General features: G+C 38.3%; 1 protein-coding gene across 5 annotated transcripts in view; it reads left to right on the forward strand.

Annotated features, from left to right (window-relative positions):
• The window catches only part of CDK14 (cyclin dependent kinase 14), a 3,129,234-nt gene that overhangs the window by 2,253,723 nt on the left and 850,129 nt on the right, over nt 1–25,382 (forward strand). For all 5 annotated transcript variants that reach the window (XM_044067657.1, XM_044067661.1, XM_044067659.1 and 2 more), the window contains one exon: nt 9,789–9,837. In XM_044067657.1, the coding sequence (XP_043923592.1) occupies nt 9,789–9,837 (49 nt within the window). The remainder of the gene's footprint in view (nt 1–9,788; nt 9,838–25,382) is intronic.

The raw sequence follows: 25,382 nt of genomic DNA on the forward strand, positions 1-25,382 counted from the left end.
CCTTTGGCTTATCTACTGCCCAGAGTATTCACAAAGGTTCTGGCTCCAGTGATAGCTTACTTCAGGCTTCAAGGCATTCAAATCTATCCTTACTTGGGCGACTGCCTGATTCTGGCTCAAGAAAAGGAACACCTTCTACAGCATCTGGAATATGTCATAGCAGTGCTAAGATGCCTAGGGTATTCTGTGAGCGAAATAAAGTCCAGTCTAGTACCCTCTCAAGACATGTGCTTTCTGGGTGTGAGACTGAATACAGCAGCTCAGATGGCCTTTTTAACCCGGACAAACAAAAGAGTCTGTCACTTTACTTCCATCAACTATCTCATCAGTCCGTGCTGACTGCAAGGACAGTCCTTCAAGCATTAGGGTTCATGGCATCTTGTATTCTGGTGCTTCCCAATGCCAAACTGCCTATGAGGAAGCTGCAATGGTATCTCAAAAATGTATGGACACAGCACTGCCAAGATTTGGACACTGTCATTCAAATAATACCTTGCCTTCAAAAGGAATTCTTGTGGTGGGCTCAGGAATGTCACCTAAACAAGGGACTCTCTGTGACCCGGCCAGAGGCGAGTCAGATTTTAACGACAGATGCCTCGGACACTGCTTGGGGAGCTCATCTAAATGGAAAGTGGATACAAGACAAGTGGCCTGCCAGACTACAGCATCTACATATCAACATGAAGGAGATGTTAGCAGTCCAGTTTGCATTGATGGCGTTCAAGGAGTTACTTCTTCCAGGGCAGGTGTTGATTCTGACAGACAACACAACTGTCATGTGGTACATCAACAAGCAAGGGGAACACATTCTTATCCTCTATGCAGGCAAGCAATGATTTTATGGGAGACTGCGTTAAGCCTGCAACTGACTCTTCAGGCAAGGTTTCTGCCAGGAGCACAGAACTCCCTAGCAGATGTATTAAGCAGACAAATCATGGATCCCCACGAGTGGAAACTGGATCTTCATGTATTTCAGAAATTGACAGTGTCATGGGGAACTCCAGACATAGATCTGTTCGCTTCTCCACTAAACCACCAGCTGCCAAAGTATTGCACAAAGGGGTTTCATCACACAGCTTGGAAAGTGGATGCTCTGTCTTTCAGTTGGAAAAACCTTCATGTCTATGCCTTTCCACCTCTACCTCTTCTTCCAAAGGTATTACTAAAGGTCAGACAAGACAGGCCAAGGATGATTTTGATAGCTCCAGATTGGCCTCGGCAACACTGGTACCCACTTCTAAGGAGTCTTGTAAAGAAGCCTCCATGGCCTTTACCTCTGATTCCTCATCTGTTATCTCAGAAGGACGGTCATCTGCTCAATGTCAAGCTTCAATCTCTTCATCTCACAGCTTGGCATATTCTGTGTTGAAGCACGGTAGGTCTCAGCTTCCTCAACAAGTTTTAAAATGTGATTATGGAAGCTAGAAGGCCTAGTACTAGGAGAGTGTACATGAAAAATGGAAGAGATTTTTATTTTGGAGTACAGCAAAGAATTTGGAGATTTCAGAGCCTAATTTGAGTGTGGCTCTTCAATATCTTACTGAATTATTGGACAAAGGTTTGTCCTTCTCTTCCATAAAGATTCATGCTGCAGCAATTTCAGCTCACTATGATTGTGACCCACCTTTGTTTTCGCATCCTTTGTTCAAGCAGTTTCTTAGAGGGCAAAGAATATAAGACCCCCACGTAGAGCTCCTACTCCTGCTTGGGATCTCAATTTTGTGTTGGAAAAACTTACTCTACAACCTTTGAGCCTGCAGCTACTGCTGAATTGAAATATTTGTCATGGAAGACTGCTTTTCTGTTGGCTATTACTTCTGCAAGAAGGGTGTCTGAGTTGCAGGCCCTTATGGCAGTAGAGCCCTTTTGGTTTTCCATAAGGACAGGGTTTCATTACGTACTAATCCTTCCTTTATGCGAAGGTGGTTTCTAGTGTGCCTTTACTCCAAACTATTCATTTGCCTCGTTTTTGCAGATCCTCAAAATAAAGGGGAAAAGATTTTGCACACTTTAGATGTACACAGGCAATTGCGTTATTATTTGAGCAGGACTAAAGATTTTAGGCAGTCTCAGCAGTTACTTGTTTCTTTTGCTTTGAGTTCACAGGGCAAGCCTGTGTCAAAACAAACTATTTCTAGGTGGATTGGCTTTTGCATTGCATTTTGTTATTCCCATCATGGCAAAGAGGTTCCAGCTGGGATTAGGCCTCATTCCACTAGGGCTACTGCCACTTCAACAGCATTTCTAAGGGGTGGCAACTAAGGATATTCTGGAAGCAGCTACTTGGAGTTCAGTGCATACTTTCTCTAGGCATTATCACCTGCCTATATACTCTAAGACTAGAGCTGGTTTTGCCACAGCTGTTTTACAAGGCATGTTGTCAGCTCCTGCTACTTTATAATTTGCCAGCCTCCCTTACGTCTGCTTTGGGATTCTACCCAATAGTCAGGACTGCAGCAAGGGAAGGCGAAGAACATAGTACAGTTTTGTACCTACCATAAATGTAGATGTTCGAGGATTCCCTTGCTGCAGTCAATTTACCCTCCCTCCTTCCCTCTGTGTTTCAGGGTGGTTGTGTAGGTGAGTTTACATGCTTATATTTTTGTATATATATTACTGTATATATTGTACATGTTTATTGGTGCAGGTTGTTTTTGGGACTTGTCTTTTTGGGTCTTCTGACATCTGGGGCAAGAAAAGACTGAGGAAATGACGTCGGTCATGCGCATTAGTACCCTGGCGTACTGGCGTCAGTCTAAGGCGCCATGACCCACGTCAGCCTTATACTCTGGTATTCGGGCCGACTGGGACGCGGACTATACCCAATAGTCAGGACTGCAGCAAGGGAATCCTCGAACATCTACATTTATGGTAGGTACAAAACTGTACTTTTTTTAAAGGTGTTAGTGGTGTGCATGCATGTAGTATGTGCAGGATGCATTTTTAGTCAGAGTTGGAGAGTGCATATATATTTGTTTCCGTGTGTGATGTTGACTATGTATTTTTAGAGTGAATGAGAGAGATTTTCTTACTTGCTCTGTTTGTGAATGTTTACATTTCATATGTGTATTGAAAGGGTGTTTTTGTGGTTATGTGACTGCTGGAGTAAATGCTTATATGCTCTGTTTGTGAATGTTTATATTTCATATGTGTGTTGAAAGGGTGTTTTGTGGCTATTATGTGACTGTTGTAGTAAATGCTTTGTTACATATGTGTGAATGTGGGTTGGAGGTTTGGTGTATGTGATTTGTATATTTAATGTGACTGTGTCAACATACACTGTTCAACAGATGTCTCTATCAATGCTAATAGTAATTGAACTGATATATATATATATATATATATATATATATATATATATATATATCTATGAAGACAGATATAGATATAGATTCAGATGTATAGATAAATACGTAAACATATAATAGGATATATATATATTTACTTTCACAATTTCGAGTGAAGGTTCGGCGACCATGGGATGTCGAATTATGGTTGGCTGAATACTGTGTTGCCAAACCTTCACTTGTGTGAGTCCCAGTTCAGAAACTACACAGTGCATTCGCACATATGAGGTTGATCCTGTAACAGGAGATCGTGGTACAGTGGGTATCGGAAAATTTACCTTTTTCCCACACTGTTGTGCGATCTCAGATTTGGAATATATAATTTGCAGGGGGAGTGGGGGAGCATGAGGGTTTGCCCCCCTGCATAATTGTCATGTCAGGTGATGTGCAGTGTCAGACTGCAGTCTATGGATGCCGAGAAAGGTTGAATTTGCAACAGGAAGTATGTTTGTGACATTCTGACCTTCTCGACATTTAGAGTTGAAGTTTTTAGTCAACATTTAAGGTATCAGTTTATTTTGACTGTTGACTATATGATAGTAAACCTCTCTATATCGATATATATATATATATATATATATATATATATATATATATGTATATATAAATATACATACATACACACACACACACACATATAAAATATACATATTCATACATATATATCCATATATATATATATATATATATATTTACATTTCTTATATAGTTTGGTAAAGAGTTTTCCTTCATCTCCTCTATTAATTCTTACATCTAAAAAGTCAATTGACATGTTAGCTGTAACAGATGAGAAGGATAAAAAAGATAAGCTATGTTCAATATATTCAAGAAACCGGGATAAAATCTCATGACATTTGTTCCACAAAATAAAAATATCATCAACAAAATGACAATATATCTTGATGCGATTCATAAACCTAGACGGAAAAATTACATCAGTCTCCCATTGTGCCATAACTATGTTGGCATAGCTATTGGCACATGACGTACCCATAGGTATGCCAGCACATTGTAGGTAGTAGCGTTCATTGACTATAAATACATTATAATCCAATAAGCACTTCATCAAAAAACCCAAAAGTTCTATAAAGTCAGGGTGATAAGTAATATGCATAGTCATAAAGGATTTCATCATAGCAATACTTTCATCTTGCAGAATAACAGTAAAAAGTGACTTAACATCATTCATCACCAAATAAAAATCAACATCTAAAAATATTCTGTTTGTACATTCATACAATTCCCTACAAAACTGTTTAGTATCTGTTAAAACATACTCATATTTTCTTAACACCTTACTTATAAATTGCTCTAAATAAATAGAAGCAGGTGCTGTGATCCATCCAGATCCTGCAACTATATGGCGAAAAAGAGGATTCACAGATTCCTTATGTATTTTTGGCAGTCCTTGCTAAGTAGGTATTGTAGGTGTCTCAACTCTTAAAAAATCAAAAAATATCTTTACTAATGCATTCACAGCTAAAACAATAAAGTTATAGCATCATTGTATTTTTGTATAGACATCTCAACATCAAAGCAAGTAATAACCTTATAAGTCATCATGTCACGCAACATACTTTCCACAGAGTTAAAATAAAAGTTTTTCAGTGTTTCAGTGCTGGTTTTATTTTTTATTTTATGACTTTTCTATGCTGAGGTAAATTGCTAATGCACATATCTGTGAATTCACATTTGTGTGCTTTATGGCTTGTTTTTTTTTTATTTTTAATTTTTATTTTCTAAATTGATTTTTTTTTTAAAAGATATCTTTTTTGCAGGTTGTTTGCTGTTAAATTGATGGTGGTAAGTTTTTAAGTGGTATGTGTGTTGAGAATAGAATAATGCTGTTAGTTGTGCATTCATTGAATATCTGATTTACCAGCATTTTTTGTTACAAAAATGGCAGTAATGCCGATATTGAATGAATGCCTTCAGTGGGGGTTGCTACTGTTTGCCACTTGTTTTGGTGCACTTTAGGTAGTGATTAATGAGGAGGTTATGTGGCATATTAGGTATATTTTGAGATGTTTGATGTATTTTGCTGGCTGGAGTTGTACAACAAAGCAGTGCAGTGGGGACAGGGAGTATGTCCTATCATTGTCACTGTACATGTCACAGAGTTGGTATATTTAAAATAGCAGGGGTGTGTTTCAGGGGTTTGTCGTTTGTTGTATTTTTTTCTTATAGAGTGTTTTTGGTTTGGTTAGTTGTTTGGTCTGAAGGTTTTGGATTTGATTTATTGGGTCCACTGATTTAGTATTTGATTTTGGGTAGTTATGACCACAGCTGAACACAGACCTCAAATTCATCTGAATAGGCTTCCCCAGCCCCTGCACCACAATAGTAATGGGTACTAACCCTAATGCTGCCCCTTCTTTCAAGCCTAATCCTGCATCTTATCTTAGTAAAAATCTTCCTATAATACTGCCGCTGCACATTACACACTCAGATACACAAACATTCACAAGCACACACTAATAGCACTACATCTTCCCCTTACATAACTCTAAAATGCACACACTTACACACAAACATACAAAACCCATTACCTCACCTACCCCCAACCCTAACTGTAACTCTCATTGACACGCACACACACGCACACACACACACACAAACATTCTCAGACCCTCCAACCCCACGCACCTTCCTCAATGAAACATTCCCTCAACATTTTGACCATTTTGGCTATCTGTAGGTTCGACATAAAACACCACCCTTAGCATTTGTCGACCAATTGGACTTTCAACAAAAACCCGTGGACACATATATGTATCTGTACATCTATATAGATATAGATAATATAGATGCATAGTGATATAGCTGTATATGTGTGTGTGTGTGTGTGTGTGTGTGTGTGTGTGTGTGTGTATGTGTGTGTGTGTATATCCAAACAAAATTTCCAGCACTAAAAGAAATAAAAAAGTGTTTTTTTATTAGGCCAAGCAGCTTAGATGGAAATGCCATTCCAAAAACACACAGAGCGGTATCACTAATGCAGATTCATCAGTGTAATCAGATTACCCTGTGATGTACTTGACATGTCAGTGCTCTGACGTCTCTTATTATAGCAGCACATCTCCTTGATTTGCACCAGTTGGGTTTATAACCCTTTCCAATCCTTGCAGTCCTTTTCACTGAGGTATGATACTGTTTTTGCAAAGACAAGTTAAGTGTTTGATTGTAATGGATGCTACAATGTGCCGCACACTCAGGATACTTGATCAACGCTAACAAAATAATGTACATGTTTGTTCCAAAATGGCTTTGTCCTTTTTGTTGCTGAGCTTTAAAAATAAAGATAATATAGAAAAGCTGATGAGTGTGTATGATATAACAGATGCTGTGCTATGGATATGAATATGGAATGCCTTTTTATTGCTATTTTATAATTAGTTTTATGATGGTAAGTGTCAAAAGACTACAAAAGGTGCCAAATGGCTAAGTCTGGCTAGAATGAGCTATACGGTTAGAGTTATGTCACCTGTTAAATGAAGTGCATAAAGAAACAATAAACATTAAAGCCACCAATGAGTTGTTTCTGACGCACAAGATATGTATGACTATCCATTGGAATCCCATAATTAGAAGTTTTACTGTACTTTATGACTGTGTTGCGTTATACTCTAATTATGTTCTTATTAGCCTTTTTCTCTGCCTGACATCAGCTAGGCCCCATCCCTCTCTCTATTGTCCAGTACACAATGGATAGAAGGTAAGGGCATCCTGGTATGGTACAACTTGATAACAGAGAGACTTTTAATCAGCCTATCACTAGCTACAAAGGCCTCATATAGGGTGCAGTGTTGCTAATGTAGTTTATATTTTTCTGATTCCAGGCATGCACTGTTCATAGCAGATGATCCCTCATCAACTCTGCCACCTCTTCTAAATTAGTGCCACTATCAGGGTCTATTAACTGGCATTACAGACAGGAGGTCTGCATCTGTACCAGAAGTATGGTTAATTTGATTTTAATGTGCACTGCATTTTCTGCATTATTCCAGTCTGAGACAGTTCAGCAGTGATCTTTGGCCCGTGAATTTGCTTGAGGAATCTGTTTGTGGTCCTCAGCTGATTTATGCTGCTAAGCATTACACATTTGATCTTAGCCAAAAGGCCAAGCTACAATTAATTTAGGTGCTTAATTTGTAATCACATGATCTGTTTATGTGAAGGGTATAGCCACTGAAATTATAACTACTTGGGATCTGGCATGCAGTTGGGAGCTGGCAAGTGTGAAAATATCACTTTGACAAAGTATGAAGGAATGTAGCAAATGTCAGTAGCAGTGAAATAACTGTAGGCAACATTGTTTTCCAAGTGATTCCAGGCAGATGCCATGTAAGGTAAGCAGACAAGGTGAGCATTCACTTCTGCAGAGGAAACAAGGAAGCAGGCAGGTTACGTTTAACCATACTTGAAGGACAGCTTTTCTAATATAACTGAGGATGACACTATTGAAATAGCAGGGAGCATTCGGAGAAAATTGTGATTTAATTAAGCACACTGGCTTAGACAGTATAGTCTGGTTAAAGATAAACTCAAGATTAAGCTACAGCTGGTCAGTTCCAATGGTTAGAGGGATGTAGCCCTGACTGTGGACCACATGTCCTGAGCTCATTTCTCACTTCAGGTGTTTGACAAGGTTGGTGGGGGAGGATGCCCATCCTACTAGGGAAGGACAGGACAGAGCAGGCTATATACTGAGATAATCATTGACAGGACAGTGCAGCATAGATTTCCTGTGGGCAGGCTTTCAGCCCACCAAGTCACTGTCTGGTAGTAACCCTCATTAACAAGTGCTGAAGAATATGTACTCACATTATGGGTCCTCCCAGTGATTCAGATACTCATCCCCCTAACTAGAGATGAGGTTAGACCATTCAAATGTCCTCATAGCCATGATGCTTGTGAAGACACATACAATCCTTATGACTGCTTGAGTGATGGATAATGGCTGGACCCACACAGGGAATGATCACTGGCAGAACCAGCTGCATATCATTACAATCCCTTGGAGGAAAGCAGCACCACAGATGCACAAATTTAGGGTGGATGTGAATCATACATCAGTTTAGGCCATTACAAATGCTGTCTTTGCCACAATACCAGTAAGAGAACAAAGTAGCCTCATGCCTACCTGAATGACAGCCAGCCTCTTGTGTATCTCTCCACCTGTCACTCTATGGAAACCCCAATAGTGCAGAATGAATGTGCCATGACTGATTGGGAGTCCATTAAATTTTCTCATCTGCGTGCTGAATGTAGGTTCTAGTTCTTAGAGCTGGTTATATTTGACTACATTGCATTTCTAATTTATCCAAGTAACACACCCCACAGCTGTGTTTAATTAGTCTTAATACAGCCTCTGCTGTCTGCACTGCTCTTTGCTCAGTCTCTGATATGTTTAATGACCAAGTAAGGCAGATAGCACTCTGCTATTCAGTGCAAAGAGTAATATCAGTACCTTGGATAACACTGCACTTGAAACAGAAGGATGCTTCATGAGAACTCCCTGGATAACGCTGCACTTGAAACAGATGGATGCTTCATGAGAACTCCTTGGATAACGCTGCACTTGAAACAGAAGGATGCTTCATGAGGACTGTTCATGTGCATATGGTATATATGAATGCAGATGTGTTTCGTAGAAGTGAGCTCTTGGTAGCCTGAGACACCTAGAGGTTTCAGGAGGGCTTTATACAGATGCATGAAAAGATTCAGGTGGCATATTTGACACAAGAAACTACAAGGCCACCCTTCCCAAAATAAGATGAGAGTGACACATCCTTCTGTAGATTTAGAGTCATAGCACCATTGGAAATTCAAGGCAATTCAGTCATGTGATCATTTACAGGTTACTGGTATCTGCCGTTAGACTGTATCTCCTCTTTTAAGAAATGCTTGGACAGTCTCATTAGCATGTACTCACAGAGACAGGGCATTATAGATTCTCCCACTGATGTAGGCAACTCATCCCCTGATCAGGGGCTGGGAGTCAGACCAGTCAAATGACTTTATTTATTGGCTGTCCTTTATCTGTTTTCACTGTTTTATGTAATTATAGATGCATTATCCTAAATACTTTAATAGAAACAATAATGTTTTAACTAATGTTGTCAGTTTTACCATCTACATTCTTCTGATATTCCTTTCCTGGATTTAATAGTAACCACAACAGAACACGTAAATTTAAATAACTTTATTTATTGGCTGTCCTTTATCTGTTTTCACTGTTTTATGTAATTATAGATGCATTATCCTAAATACTTTAATAGAAACAATAATGTTTTAACTAATGTTGTCAGTTTTTTATTTCTCAGAATTTTCTATTACCATCTACATTCTTCTGATATTCCTTTCCTGGATTTAATAGTAACCACAACAGAACACGTAAATTTAAATAATTGCTTACAACTGTCTTTGTTCTTCTTGCAGAACACTTTCCACAATACAGCCCGAAACAGCTTCGCCAGGCATGGAATAAGTAAGTCACTTCTGTTTCATTTAGCTCATTCCTTTTCCGGTGATGGACCTACTTTGCATTCAGTCTTTGTGGATATTTATATAGGCTTTTAAAAAACTTGCTTTGTTCAAAACATTTTTGCTTGACATAATTTCCATATGATTGTATGCAAACTACATTAGCCAATGACAATATGTGTGATTTTAGAAAACAAGGACAAATTGCAAGACCACAAATAAAATGGAATGTGCTTAACTGAACTATATAATGACATATGGGAAATGTCTGAATTGTATCACTGGCAAGGACTGTGTCTGGCACCAAAGGTTATTAGCATCAAAAGCACTACAATGTCATGAAACAACTCATTTCTTGACGTCCTTACTTGCCATGTTCTTTTCAATGATATTTTTCTTATTTTGTAATTTATAAAAGTAGCACAATTCATCAAGTACAAATTATTCTTAGTTATATGGAAGCTGTGCTTGATAATTACATTTCTGCACTAAAATAAGCAATACAATTATTCCTTCTGTAACTTTATATTTGCTTGACTGTTGGCATTGCATATTGCTTTTCTAATGTGCACATTTCCTTTTGTGATGACTCATTTCAGTGTGTAAAACTGTGTAACCCATCATGCCTCCTTGACAAATTCGGACTTCTGCAGAGTGAATATAAGGTCATAGTGCTGTTAATCATAACATGATTCTTTATAAGGTGCCAGTGAAGTGTCTTATTCGAAAACATGATTGGTTTAAAATTAGTACAGGCCATGCAGACTCTAATTATATACAGTTGTAACTCAAAATGTAGAATACACATTAGGTAGAAAAATTTGGGGGGGTATAAAAAAGAGAAAATGCATAAATGAGTGAACGTTTTAATAATGTAGGTAATCAGGACTGTAAAGGAAAATTATTTGATTGAAAAAGTAGTGGTTGTCATGCAAGACTGTGTTATAGCAGATGGTGTGAATATGCAAGTGTTGCAGTAATGGTTAGGTGAAGTTCATAGGTTCATAGATTAGTACAGCCATTTTAAGCTGTGAGACTCAACCCTGCACCTTGTGTTTAGGCCACCCTCCCAACCTCCAAAGTGATATATTAGGTGTTGTGCTTGCTTTGTTTTCAGTGTGTCCTGTGTTCTTTTGTATTGTTACCATTAGGAAAAAGGTTTTTACTGATGTAATGTATAGGGTTAGGTTTAGGGGCAGCAGTAAGAATAGAGTTAGGGTAAATAAGATGGTGCAGGAGGCAAGGCATGCGGACACAAACTTACTCCCCTCACCTAATGTCTTGGGTGAACTTTACTGCACCATGATTACTCCCATAAGAGTAAAAGGATGACTGGTATATTTTGAAGGTGGTTAGTTTTTCCTCATTGAGTAAAATTTTATTAGTTTGAGCAATTCTCTGAATCACTTAGCCGAACAATTCTGGAACCACAGACATTTCCAGGGGAGACCACGTCAGATTAGAATTAACCACTCCCCTAGACCACTCTCCTAAACCACTCCCCATAAACTGCTGCATTAGCATGCAGATTTGCTCATGAAATCACTCTCCAGGTTTAGGCCCCCATGAGTGGGAAACCTCAGAGATAGAATGGTTGATGGATTGGAGGGGCTTAGCACAGTGTGGAAATTGTCCAAGATAAGGTGTCTTTTGCATCATGAGAAAACCTTTCAGGATCCTAGGGAACTGTGTCAAAAGTGTTTTTTTTTTTCTTCTTGTCCTTATTAAAAGACAACTGTAATTCTTTTGCACAGTTGTGTGCTAGAACATTGCAAAGTGGACACTGCACCCCATGGCAGACAGATATACAGGAAGGAGTTGGTAGTAAAATCCTTTAGGGCAGTCTAGACAAGGCTGTTGAAGCTGCTATCTATTTACCTTGGCTTTTGACTGTCTGTGACTCTGTTGATGATACCTAACTCCATCCCCCATAAACTGTCCTCAAAGTAAGATAATACATTCTGACATTTTTCATCATGAATTGATAAATGCTCTCCTTTATCCTAAATGACCGTGACTATTTTTTCGTTTTAAGGAGGAGATCATTTTAAAGACATTCCCTTTGTATTCCTTTTGTGGCTGCTTATTGAGTGAAATACCTGTAAAGAACATGAGGAGATCCCTTATTTTTTTCCTGATGCACTGCCATTATTTAAGGATGCAGTTCTTGCAAACATCAGTCATATGAGAACAGGATACCATTGGAAAATGGTATCTGCATTCAGATGCTCAGATTCTCAGAGTGGTCAGTTCCTCACATAATTTTACTTTCCTAATCATTGCATGTACTCATCCTAGTCAAGACAACAAATTCATCCCCAGTCTTTACAATGAAGCACATAAGTTCATAGGTAGTTACTAGGCATGCAGTTACAGAGTCCATTAATGAGTTTAGCCCAAGTTCCCAATTGTCCCAAAAAGCCATCTGGTTAAGTGATTTGCTCAAGGTCACACAGTAAGCAAATGAAGACTGTAGGAATCAAACCGTGTATCTTCTTGTTAACAGCTTATAGTTTTAACCCTCTGTTCCAACTTCCAGACAAATGCAAGCAACCCTGAGGGGACGTGAACCCACAGCCCTCCCCACTTACACTGTGTAAACACTTCAGTTACAGTTTGTGCCACTAAACATGACATTTTTTTTTTCTTTTTCAAAAGGTGCTTCAACAAAGTATTAGTTTAAGGGTGTGCGTTAAACAAGCTAACCTTGAATTTTTGGGGGATTTTTTTGGACTAGCATTAGTGATGGGTAGAGATAAAGTCCCATGAATTACTGCAGATATCTTCATTATCTGACATTATATTTCAGTCCTTGCAACCAGCTTATTGTACGTTTTGTATTTTTTATATCCTCCCCCCAACAGATTTCTTTGTTTTTCAATTGAATTTTACAGGATTTAAGTCACATTACAGGTGGAAAAAGTTTTGAAATGATTTATTGTGGTCTCATTTTTTGGTACTTGCATATTATCGCAACCACACATTCTCACGAGGCTGTTATTTGTGTATTCACAGCCACGCATTTTCACCAGCAAGTTAGTTGTATTTTTCAGAAAGTCGTCATTGTTGTCTTGCACTTGATTTAACAGTCGTAAGTAGGATTGTCTGACAGATATTGTCGCTACAACAATTTTTATTTAAATGACATTGGACTCGGTGTTAATTGCAGGGGATTTGATCCGTCTAAGTTGGGAAAAGTGTAAAAAGGTAGTTATTTTCTTTCCTGCTCCAGCTGTCATGGTGCGGAAGGACTAGTAAGAGGCTGCAAAGAGGGGTGTATGTACAGTTGCTGGTGCATTAAACACGCTAACCTTGAATTTTTGGGGGATTTTTTTGGACTGGCATTAGTGATGGGTAGAGATAAAGTCCCATGAATTACTGCAGATATCTTCATTATCTGACATTATATTTCAGTCCTAGCAGATAGAAAAAGCAATTTGCCTCACTATGTGAAAGTCATCTTACGATATATATATATTGTAGATGGTTAAAGCGAAGGACAGCAGTTTGTAAAAAGTTAGCTCCTTTTTATTCTTCATCAAATTCTACAATAAAATGAATACTGATAATAACAGATACAGTTAACAAGGTAGTTCAATGTTCATTTCGGATATTACATTCTCTCATAGTTTCTGCTTAATTTCCCTAATCGTAACACAAGTCTAGCACCAAATATAATGTGTATGAGGATATTCATATCAAACTGCCTGCTCACTTTTTTCCCTCCTTTGGCACCAACGACAGTTTTTGCTTTGAGGATTATTCTGCCATTAGGCAGTGTACATAATAACAACAACAGGCAGGCGAGAAAGCGTGGTTGCGATAATACGCAAGTACCAATTTTTTTTATATCACAAAAACCAGAGGTGTCTAAACTTTTTATATCCACTGTATACACATATGTATATATGTATATACACACACATGTATACATCACATAATGAGCCACCACATGAGCGTCAAAAATAAGGAGAGACATTAGACAAAGCCAAGGATGAGTCATTCTAGATTTTGCCCCATGAGATATGAAAACATTGCTGAGATTAAATACTAAAGGTTTATTGATAAAGGACATTTATTTTGATAAATATAAGAATACACGCTTGTAATTGTACGAAAGTACGGGTGCAGAAGTTATACTAGCAATATACCTGTCCTGGCAAAATTAAAATAAATAAAAAAAAAAAACAGAGGAAACAATTACTTTCTTATGAAATTAGTTTATAACATGAGTTATAAATGTCTTTTTTTATTAAATACTTATATAAGTATTTTAAAGTTGTCCCCTGTTTTTTAAAGTGTGTTTTAAATAAACGCTACTAAAAATTAAATTAGAAATGGTTAAAATATCCCATTGAGGGTACAAATTTATCATGTACACTGTGTCTATACAGGGAAATCTCATGTGTAAATGTTGGCATGTTGCCACCTTTTATGTTATATTTAATGTAAAAGACTGAATGAACAATGAGGAACTAATGGCATTCATTATTCCTTATGAAGTTGAAACATACTGAGAATGTTTAAGTATGTTCTCTTATGTGTAGAAGTGACAGAAGTAATTTCCTCCTGTACACATACAAATAATTTTTTTGTAATTTTATATTTCTAGCTATCTTATCAGCATTTTAGTTTGTTAAAATATGTAACACTGATTAAGTAATGCTAGACTGATAAATAGGGCAGTGTGCTACAGAAATGACACTAATTTTACAGACTATTTACAGAAGAATTTAACTAGTCTTGTATTTCATTTACACACTGAGCAGAGTGGATGAGAGGTGTTGACTACAACTGTTAGCTGAGATATATAAGTATCCTGCTTTTTTATTATTTATACAGATTATTGTTTCTAGCAATTTATATAAAGCACTTGTATTGCCTGCTGCTTAGTTTTTGAGTGTATTTTATTGCTATTAACTAATCTGCATGAGTGACTGATTTCTTTGCAGTTAAAAGCATTCTGTATCTTTACAAATCTTTATATGTTTAAAAACTTTCATTTTGTGGCTTTCTCTAGTGCTTACTGTCTGTAGGCTATTGTTTTTAGCTGAAGCCTTTCTTTACCTTGGCTAGATTGTGTTAATTGTCTGCTGGCTAGTGGGGGCTGTTTTTTTTTTTGTGTTTTTGTAAAAAAAAAAAAAGTTGTTGTTCTGGTATTTAAGCCCTAACTTTGATAGGGTTTTTGTCTATACACACTGAGCAGAGTGGATGAGAGGTGTTGACTACAACTGTTAGCTGAGATATATAAGTATCCCTTTTTTTATTATTTATACAGATTATTGTTTCTAGCAATTTATATATAGTACTTTTATTGTCTGCTGCTTAGTTTTTGGGTGTATTTTATTGCTATTAACTAATCTGCATGGGTAACTGATTTGTTTGCAGTTAAAAGCATTCTGTATCTTTACAAATCTTTATTTGTTTAAAAACTTTCATTTTTTGGCTTTCTCTAGTGCTTACTTGTCTGTAGGCTATTGTTTTTAGCTGAAGCATTTCTTTACCTTGGCTAGATTGTGTTAATTGTCTGCTGGCTAGTGGGGGCTGGTTCTTTTTTGTTTTTGTAAAAAAAAAAACAAAAGTTGTTGTTCTGGTATTTAAGCCCTAACTTTGATAGGGTTTCTGTCTATACACACTGAGCAGAGTGGATGAGAGGTGTTGACTACAATTGTTAGTGAGATATATAAGTATCCTGTTTTTTTATTATTTATACAGATTATTGTTTCTAGCAATTTATATATAGCACTTGTATTGCCTGCTGCTTAGTTTTTGAGTGTATTGTATTGCTATTAACTAATCTGCACGCGTAACTGATTTGTTTGCAGTTAAAAGCATTCTGTATCTTTACAAATCTTAATCTGTTTAAAAACTTTCATTTTGTGGCTTTCTCTATTGCTTACTGTCTGTAGGCTATTGTTTTTAGCTGAAGCCTTTCTTTACCTTGGCTAGATTGTGTTAATTGTCTGCTGGCTAGTGGGGGCTGGTTCTTATGTGTTTTTGTAAAAAAAAAAAAGGTAGTTCTGGTATTTAAGCCCTAGCATTGATAGGGTTTCTGTCTATACACACTGAGCAGAGTGGATGAGAGATGATGACTACAACTGTTAGCTGAGATAAATAAGTATCCCGTTTTTTTATTATTTATACAGATTATTGTTTCTAGCAATTTATATATAGCACTTTTATTGCCTGCTGCTTAGTTTTTGGGTGTATTTTATTGCTATTAACTAATCTGCATGGGTAACTGATTTGTTTGCAGCTGAAAGCATTCTGTATCTTTACAAATCTTTATCTGTTTAAAAACTTTCATTTTGTGGCTTTCTCTATTGCTTACAGTGTGTAGGCTATTGTTTTTAGCTGAAGCCTTTCTTTACCTTGGCTTGATTGTGTTAATTGTCTGCTGGCTAGTGAGGGCTGGTTCTTTTGTGTTTTTGTAAAAAAAAAAAAGTTGTTTTTCTGGTATTTAAGCCCTAGCTTTGATAGGGTTTCTGTCTATATACACTGAGCAGAGCGTATGAGAGGTGTTGACTACAACTGTTAGCTGAGATATATAAGTATTCTGTTTTTTTTATTATTTATACAGATTATTGTTTCTACAATTATATATAGCACTTTTATTGCCTGCTGCTTAGTTTTTGAATGTATTTTATTGCTATTAACTAATCTGCATGGGTAACTGATTTGTTTGCAGTTAAAATCATTCTGTATCTTTACAAATCTTTATCTGTTTAAAAACTTTCATTTTGTGGCTTTCTCTAGTGCTTACTGTCTGTAGGCTATTTTTTTGTCCCCACCCTCTCTCCCAGTTGGTGTCTTGCTGTTATACTTGGTGGCTTTGCAGTAGCCCACCCCTACTCTAGTGTCATTAGCTCATTCTACCTAATACAGAGAGAACATTTGATAAGGCCTTCTGTTTCTCCGTTTTCCCTTTCAAAAAAATTTTTTTTTGCCTGAATCTCCTTGTGTTCTGACTGTGCTTCTCAAACATTTTGGAAATATAGAGTATATTTCAGAGCATTTATTATAACTGTAATTGCCTTAATATTGCTACAACTCAAGTGCTCTAGGTTGCACTGCGTCTGAAGTGTTAGTATGTTTTAGCTGCTTTTCTGTATATATAGACTTCTGTATATGTAGACTCGTTACTTATTCTGTTGTGTTACTTCCTCTTAAATCATTTTTCAGTTGTGCACTTGCCTTGCTTCATTTAAAAACGTTTTTTAAATTGCTAATTTTGTAGAGTTTTAATTGCATTTACTGTCTAGGACTACACACTCAAGTATATTAGCCTTTTCTGTGTTTATTTACTGTATTTTTGCATTGTTTAGCCTGTTTCAAAAAAAAAAAAAAAAACTATCTTGTTTGCTCGTTTCCCACCTTTTCTAGCCAGTACATATCCCAAGCTTTGCTTGTCTCAGGACTTTATTTTCTGTGCTCAGAGCTATCCAGACCTTGCATTGGTAGAGGGAAGTCCTACTGCCTACTAGTGGGACCGGTGAGCATTGTACTGCCTATCTAACACTAGGGGAGTGGTTTCCAGCTCTGAAATTGTAATTTTATTAGCCTTTCGGGCTGATTTCTATCCCTTTCAACTTTCTGGCTTAAAAACACGTGTGTTTGCACATTTTTCACATCGTGCAGCACTGCGAGGCTACAGTTAAACTATTCCAGGTGCCAAAAAGTCTGCTCTTCAAATTTTACCTTAAAACTAGCTGGTTTCTCAGTAGTAGCACTAAAATCTGAACCCCTGTGACTAGCACTTGCTCTAGAACCTGCTGGAAAGCACTAGGAAGCCTGAAACAGATACAAGCACTCAGCTGTCCTTGTCAATAAGGAGAAATTAATTATAGGCACTAAACAGCCTATAATTGCAAAGTACCTTGCAAAGGTAAGGGAAAAGAGCTCTTAAACTGTACATAAAAGCACCTAAACAGGCATGTCCAAGGGTCAGCTTCCGGTGATTTCTCCTGTCAACCTGGTGAATCTGGGCATACTGGGGCAATGTGGCAACTGCCTCATGTACACAGACAATCCTCTCCTCCTACCACCCAACACTACAACCTACGAGAGATGCATTTACATAGGCAAACTGGAAGCATAGCTCTCTCTGGCCAAGACAGTGCTAGACAGTCAAGAGGAGAAGGTTAACACCTGCATCACACCTCAAGCAACTCATAGCCCTTCAAAACCCACACCATCAACACCCACACATAGCAACACTAAACCCACATATGCGGAGGCCCTTAACATTAACTTGCCCAAGCAGCAAGGACCTCCGAAGCCGAAATGCAAACAAACACCAGTCACAACCAAAGTGACACATAGCTCACAACACCAGTGTGCCACCCAACAACAGCCCCTATGGCAAGACAATGCACCCAACACTTTAGTCATAGGTGACTCTATAGTCAGGCACACTGATGTCCCACTCACCAGACTGAACAAGGAGAAAATTACAGTCAGCTGCCTGTCGGGTGCCAGGATCCACCACATAACACATGCACTCAAGTCACTCCACAACAAGTACAAATATGACTCTGTCATTGTCCATGCTGGAGTGAATGACTTGAGACGTACCTCCCTGGACTACATGAAAAGAGATTTGGAAGAGCTCTTGGATCATGTGACCCAGGCAGGTGTGACCATAGCCCTGAGTAGCATCCTGCCTTCACCCAGAATGATACCATAGTATAAGGACAAAATAATTGACTTCAACAATTGGCTAAGCTTCTGGTGTCATTCAAAGGGGATCCAGTATTTGTCTGCCTGGGAAGACATGATCAACAAATCACGATGCTTTGCCAGAGATGGTCTGCACCTGTCACCCCTGGGATTCAGGTTACTGGCTAAAGCTCTTGCCACCCCTATAGAACTTTTTTTAGGCAAGGTTCAAAGGATAAAACCACCACTGTAACAGATAGAAGCAGGCAAAATCTGAAGGTAATGCTACTCAATGCTAGAAGTCTAGACCTCAAAATGCACTCTCTCTCGAGGCACTCCTAAAAATGGAGAACATCGATATCTGTGCAGTAACTGAGACCTGGTTCAAGGCTCCAGAGAGCACCCTTGCAATACCAGGCTACAATTCTTAACGCACTTTTTGGCCACAAAACCAGGACTGAAACACTAAAGGTGGAGGAGTGTCCATATTCACACCTCCAGGCTAGTTGCCCAACACAATGGATCTGAAATTCTCCAGGTGCAACTAACACTAGGTAAGACTGAAATCCAAACTGTAGCTTGCTAAGGATCCCCAACCATGCCCCAAGATTCTCACTACACCTTTCTAAACATACTGGAAAATATTAAGATACAACCAAACACCCTAATACTGGGTGATTTCAACTACCCTGCCATTAATTGGGAAAACTACTCAGGTACCAACTCCTTTTCCCAACAGTTCTTGGAATTCATAAATTCCAACACCCTGGATCAACTAATCCATTGTCCCACCAGGGGCTCCAATATCCTAGACCTGGTCATTGCCAACATGGGAGATAGATGCTCCACACCAGTGGTCACCCCCTCATTGGTCAGGTCTGACCATAAGCAAATCACCCTTGACATCCACATCCCACCCCCACTCCTCAGTAAGGAAACCTCCTTAAAAAACTTATCCAAAGCCAACTTCAAGCTACTGAAGTCAGAAGTGACAAACTTCACAACACCCACGCAGACGGGATCTGGAAGTTCGACTGCAGAATCCTACACTAAGGCACTGTACGAGCACATCCACTTGTGCATGAATCGTGCCATCCCAAATAGAACCAAGATGCTCTTCTCCAAAAAAGGAAGCCAATCTGGTGGTCCCCTGCTATAAACAAACTATACAACAGAAGGAAGAAACTGTTGCAAAAAAGAGGAAAATCCCAGGATGCAAAAAACTCTCTTACCAGCCTCAGTAAGAAGCTGAGATCCCTCATAAAATCCTCAAAAGCTAGTTACGAAAATAAAATTGCCAAAGATTCCAAAGACAACCACAAGGCATTCTATAGTTATGTCAAGAATCTAAATGGCAATGCTCAGATCTGCTCTAAGTTACAACAGAATGGCATTAAATATACTGATCCCAAGGATATTGCCAATATCCTGGCAGATCGATTTAGTGCCAACTTCACCCCACTCTCACCTCCTAAAGGGCCCATCTCAATACCAAAAGATTGCCAAATTCCGATAATCACGGCCACACAGGTACAAACCGCACTCTCCAAAGCTAAGAATACAGCATCCATGGGACCAGATGACATCCCAGGCTGTGTACTACATGAACTACAAAATGAACTGGGACCTCACCTAAGTGTCATGTTTAATCATCGCCTCACCTCAGGCTTCGTACCCACTGAGTGGCGCACAGCTACAGTTATCCCGCTCCACAAGGGAGGATCCACCTTAGATCCCGGGAACTACTGTCCCATCAGTCTGACAAGCCTGATTTGCAAGGGCATGGAATGCATTATCATGGAACTTATAAACAAAGACATTGGCAACCTTCAAACACTGGACCCCACCCAGTTTGGGTTTGTGAAGGGCCAATCTTGTCTCCTGAATCTGATTGACTTCTTTGAATCAGTCTCCAGAGCTGTGGATGAGGGAAAGGCAGTCCACACAGCCTATCTGGACCTCACCAAGGCCTTTGACACCATCCCCCACTCTGGAATCATAGATAAACTTACTAAGCTGGGCATAAATTTCTACGTCACTCGATGGGTTGCTAACTGGCTTACTGACAGAACCCAGACAGTAAAAGTAGCTGACTCCTAATCCAGCTCCAGACAAGTGACAAGTGGAGTACCTCAGGGTTCATTCCTGGGACCACTCTTGTTTGGCATCTACTTCTCTGAAGTACAGGCCAACACTAAGGGACTCTGGCTAACAAAGTTTGCAGATGACTGCAAATTGGGAGCCATTATTGAATCCCAAAATGATGTGGATATTCTAGAAAAGAGCCTTACAGAAACAGATGCCTGGTGCCAGAGCCATGGGCTCAAGCTTAATGCCAAGAAATGTATAGTTATCCCCTTTGGAAAAAAAACATGTACCCATGAATTACCACATAGGTGGCAGGACACTAAACATCGAAAGTGTGATGAGAGACTTAGGGACACAGGAGGACAGTGGTCTCACTTTCGATAACCACATTGCCACAACAGTCAGGAAATCCTTCTATGCGGCACACCTTATCACTAAGGGCTTTTCATCCAGAAAAAAGGAGGTCATTATCCCTCATTAGACCCATTATAGAGTATAATGCCCCGTTTGGTATGTACCTCACAAGACATCTGCAACAGCCGGAAAGGCCAGAGAAATACCTCACTAAAAGAATCACAGGCCTAAAGCAGATGCCATATACTGACTGTCTAAAAAAACTCCAGCTATACTCTGTGGCATATTGTCTACTCAGAGGCGATCTCTGCTTAACATACAAGGCCATGTCAAACCCTGAGCTGTTGGACATGCTCCACTTAAAGAAATCCCAGTCCTTCAGAGCCACACGCTCCAGGGATCTAAACCTTGTCATCACAATGAACAAAACATGCTGGAGGGATAGGTTCCTGACTCAGAGACTCCCCATACTCTGGAATAGACTGCCCATACATATCAAGCAGAGCGTCTCATTGGCCCTCTTCAAAAAGAACCTTGATGATTGAATGGGAGATAGGAAATTCACCCTGGGGATTATGTCAGTCACCCTGATAGACAGGGGCCTGGAGAAGTAAATATTGTGGGAAGAAATATCCAGGGAATTGTTATGGCTAGGCTTGCACAGGCCCTAGCCTTCATAGCTTAGTACCAACATATGAACCTAAAATGCCCAAATGTTCAACAGAATATCCCTTATTTTTCTGTTAAGATGTTGCTCATTGGTGAATTTTCCTTAGCTAATCTGTTCTCGATTGAAGTGTATCTAACCTACATATTGTCTTGCATATACACAAATATGCATCATTTAATGTGCTCAGAAATATTTGCTCTGTGTTGAATATGTTGTAACGTATTTTTGCCTCCATAAATATGTATACACTTTTAGCATATCATTGTATTTGAAATATGTTTTATTTACTCTTTATGTAATCCTACTCACCAGGGCTGTGCCAACAAATAGTACACAGAGATCACTACACCACCTCGGTAAACAATTATAAACAACAGTAAATAAATAATGCAGTCAATATGTCATTATGTGATGTGATATGAGCGTAATTGTCAGAAGGGTCAGTGGCACAACAGATAGCACACTTACCTTTGGTGCAGAAGATTGTGAGTTCTATTCCTCACTAAGGTGGATGAACTACTGACACTGCAGTATAGCATATGAGGGATGCTACACTCCTGAGTGTGTCATTCTGTGGATGTGACATTAAACCATGGCCTCTCCCTTTTTTAAGTTCTCCAAGTATTTTGGGTTTCTAATACCATGATGGGAATGGACCCCATTCCTAAGTCAAAGTACAATTAAAGTTCCTGAAATTAGTATTGTTTCAATCTTTGATGTCTGCCATCAGTGCTCTTTGCAGCACCTGCAATGTGCCCAGTAATGACTCCTTCTGCAATCTGTGTGGCGTTACATGTACTGGTAACATAGCTAAATACAATTGTAAATGTTTTTTTTTTTACAAGATCTGTTGCTCCTACTACTATTGAAACTGTCTGGGTACCTTTCTTCCACATTGCTCTCATTTCTGCTTGTAAATCCTGATATTTTATGACTTTATGTCTCTCTGTATGCAAGACATTGTAGTAACTGGGTGTAGCAATTTCAATGATCCATGCTAGTCAAATATTTAAACTACTCAAGTGCACATCCCATATATATGAAAAGAAACATACCTAGAGGCCAGATGATAAGAGCTTCCGGGCTGACTACTAATAAGGAGCTTTTTTTGGAAGCTATCAAAAATATTGTAGACCTGTTTCACGATAGAGGGTATGAACTGAGTGCACTAAAACCTACAGCAGAATAGACTCTAAGAAATAGGTCTGAGTACCTTCTTCCCATTTTGGTAGTGGGTATGCCATCAAAAGACAATGGCCATATTACAATAATAATAAGTTCAGTAACAGTTTCATATTATGCATGACAGTAGATGATAATCGTATAAAAAACATCATTAGTCAGAACTGAAAAATATTCAGTGGTAATTTTGATGTTGCAAAAGCTGTAGGGTCTGTACCCAGTTTCTTATGCAAAAAAATCTAGATCGATTAAATGATATTTAGAGACTGACAACACTAGGAAACCAATTTTATTCACTAACAAAAACTATGGAATGTATAAAAGTGGCTTATGCAATGTATGTTGTTATGGCTCTACTTGTGCAGACCAAAGTTACACTCTACCGAAACTGAAATCAGCGAGACGAATCTGCAGAAAGTACAGTTTAACGAAAATACATACTACCGAACATCGTATATTAAACATCTCCACAAATACCCTACACATTTTAAAATTTAATGTGAAAAACTTACCTTTATTGACATTTTTGCAGGGGAGCAAGCCCTCCTGCACATTTTAAATACTAACTCCGTGATCGCACTACAGTGGGGAAAAGGTAAGGTCCAGAAACATATTCAAAGTTCCTTGTTTTATATTTCTTCATTCAGTAGATTGCAGTTTCATTAAACTGTAATTTCAGAGGATTTATCTCACTGATTTAAGTTTCAATAAAGTGTAATTTCAGTCTACAGAAGTAGACCCGTTCTTATATATGGGAAGGTCCTTCCATCATGTTGGACTCCATTGATAAAAGTGTCAGAATTAATGGGCATTTTGACTGCAACTCAGCAGGTTTGGTATATATTGCTATATGTTCTCACTGTCAAGCATTTTATATTGGCATGACCACAAGGAAATTATGTACTAGAATTAAGGAATACTTATATGCAATTAGAACCAAAGACTCCAACAATGCACTTTATAAGCATTCCATTGTTTGTGCATCTTTTAAAAAATTCTGTTTTTCTGATTTGGGGCATTTTTCAGGAGATCTTAGAGGTGAGTGTTATAAAAATCAGTTGTTAAAAAAATAGACGTTTTGGCAGCTAAAAATGCAATTGGATAAAAATACGGGGTTGAACGAAACTATTTGTATAAAATGTTCAACACATACAAAAAACAGCAGGTGGACCTAGAAACGACAGCAAGGCTTGTAGATGAACCCATCTTTAATTCACAAAAAATAATTGTTTGTCGTTTCTGGGTCCACCTGCTGTTTTCTGTATGTGTTGAGCATTTGTTTGGAGGGACATTGGTGCTCACTGTGGTTGGTGGTCGTTTTTATCTATTTGTATAAAATGCTTTTTTTGTGGTTCTTAGCACTGTCACTTTAAGATATATTGTTCTTATAGATTTTGGCTCTGGTTTGGTTAATTTTTTTTTGAAATTTGTATTTTAATGAATGGTTGATTAATGGATTTTATGCTGAAGATGTCCTTCTGGACAAAAGCGCTACAATAAAACGGTTGGAATTTTATCTTGTTCCTCTTTCTTTTGCCTAACCGATGGATGATTATGTTGTTGTTCAATGCACAACATCCCATGGCACCTATTGAAAAGAGTAGGGGAAGTTCCATGAGTCCCTCGTCAAAACCACTGGGCCTGTCCTGGAAAGATGCTTTTAACCTAGTGAGACTAACCTGATCAACAACAACAACAACAACAAAAAAATAAAAATTTAGGCTGAGCTGTATTCAGAGCTGGGTATTCCTAATCAAGAAATGTAAGTAAATAATATTAAAAACAAGAATTTATTGTGCATGGGACATCAGAACAGACAGGCACACAGACACACACACACACACACACACACACACACACACACACACACACTTAGGGACAATTTGAACACTGACAGTTAACTTACTGGCATGTTTTTGGAATGTGGAATGAAATCACAGTGTCGACAAAAATCTAGGGAATGAAGTAATGTGTGTGATACATTAGTACTGAGTAACTCATTAAATTTGAGACATCTTACTTATTTAAGTTAGGTCCACCAAGAACAAGGCGCATTAAATATCCCAAAGCTGACTTTTGCCTTAACAAAAAAAAAAAACAACAGGTCATATGCATTGTATGTATGGTTGTCAAATATTTTAAGGAAAGTTAATGTATTCCTTTTTAAGTACAATTTATTATTATGTTTGAAATAAAACACAGTCTAGATTTGGCTACATTTTTAATTACAGTTTGTTATATTATGCATTTAACAAATGCCTGCCATTGACATTTATGTAGATAAGAAAGCTTGTATTCTTTCACTGTTACTCATGTCTATTAGGAAAAAAAAAAACTGAAGTTTTTGCCCATAATGACTTTTGAAATGTGCTTTTGGAGATCTAGTAGCAGTATCAAAATAAACTGGTTGCTGACCTGTGCCATATGTTCGGTTGTCATACTTTCATGATCTCGCACCCATGCTGTTAGATGAGCTTTGTTGTCTTTTAGTTTAGTTATCCCACACGTGCATTCACATTTGCCCACCCTTCAGTTAACAACACAAAGGAATCTACTATACTACAATATTTGGTGATATTGTAGTTGAGGGCCTCACC

Source organism: Protopterus annectens, chromosome 3.part1 (genome assembly GCF_019279795.1).
Source record: "Protopterus annectens isolate FY-2018-M chromosome 3.part1, PAN1.0, whole genome shotgun sequence".
Taxonomy (NCBI): domain Eukaryota; kingdom Metazoa; phylum Chordata; order Ceratodontiformes; family Protopteridae; genus Protopterus; species Protopterus annectens.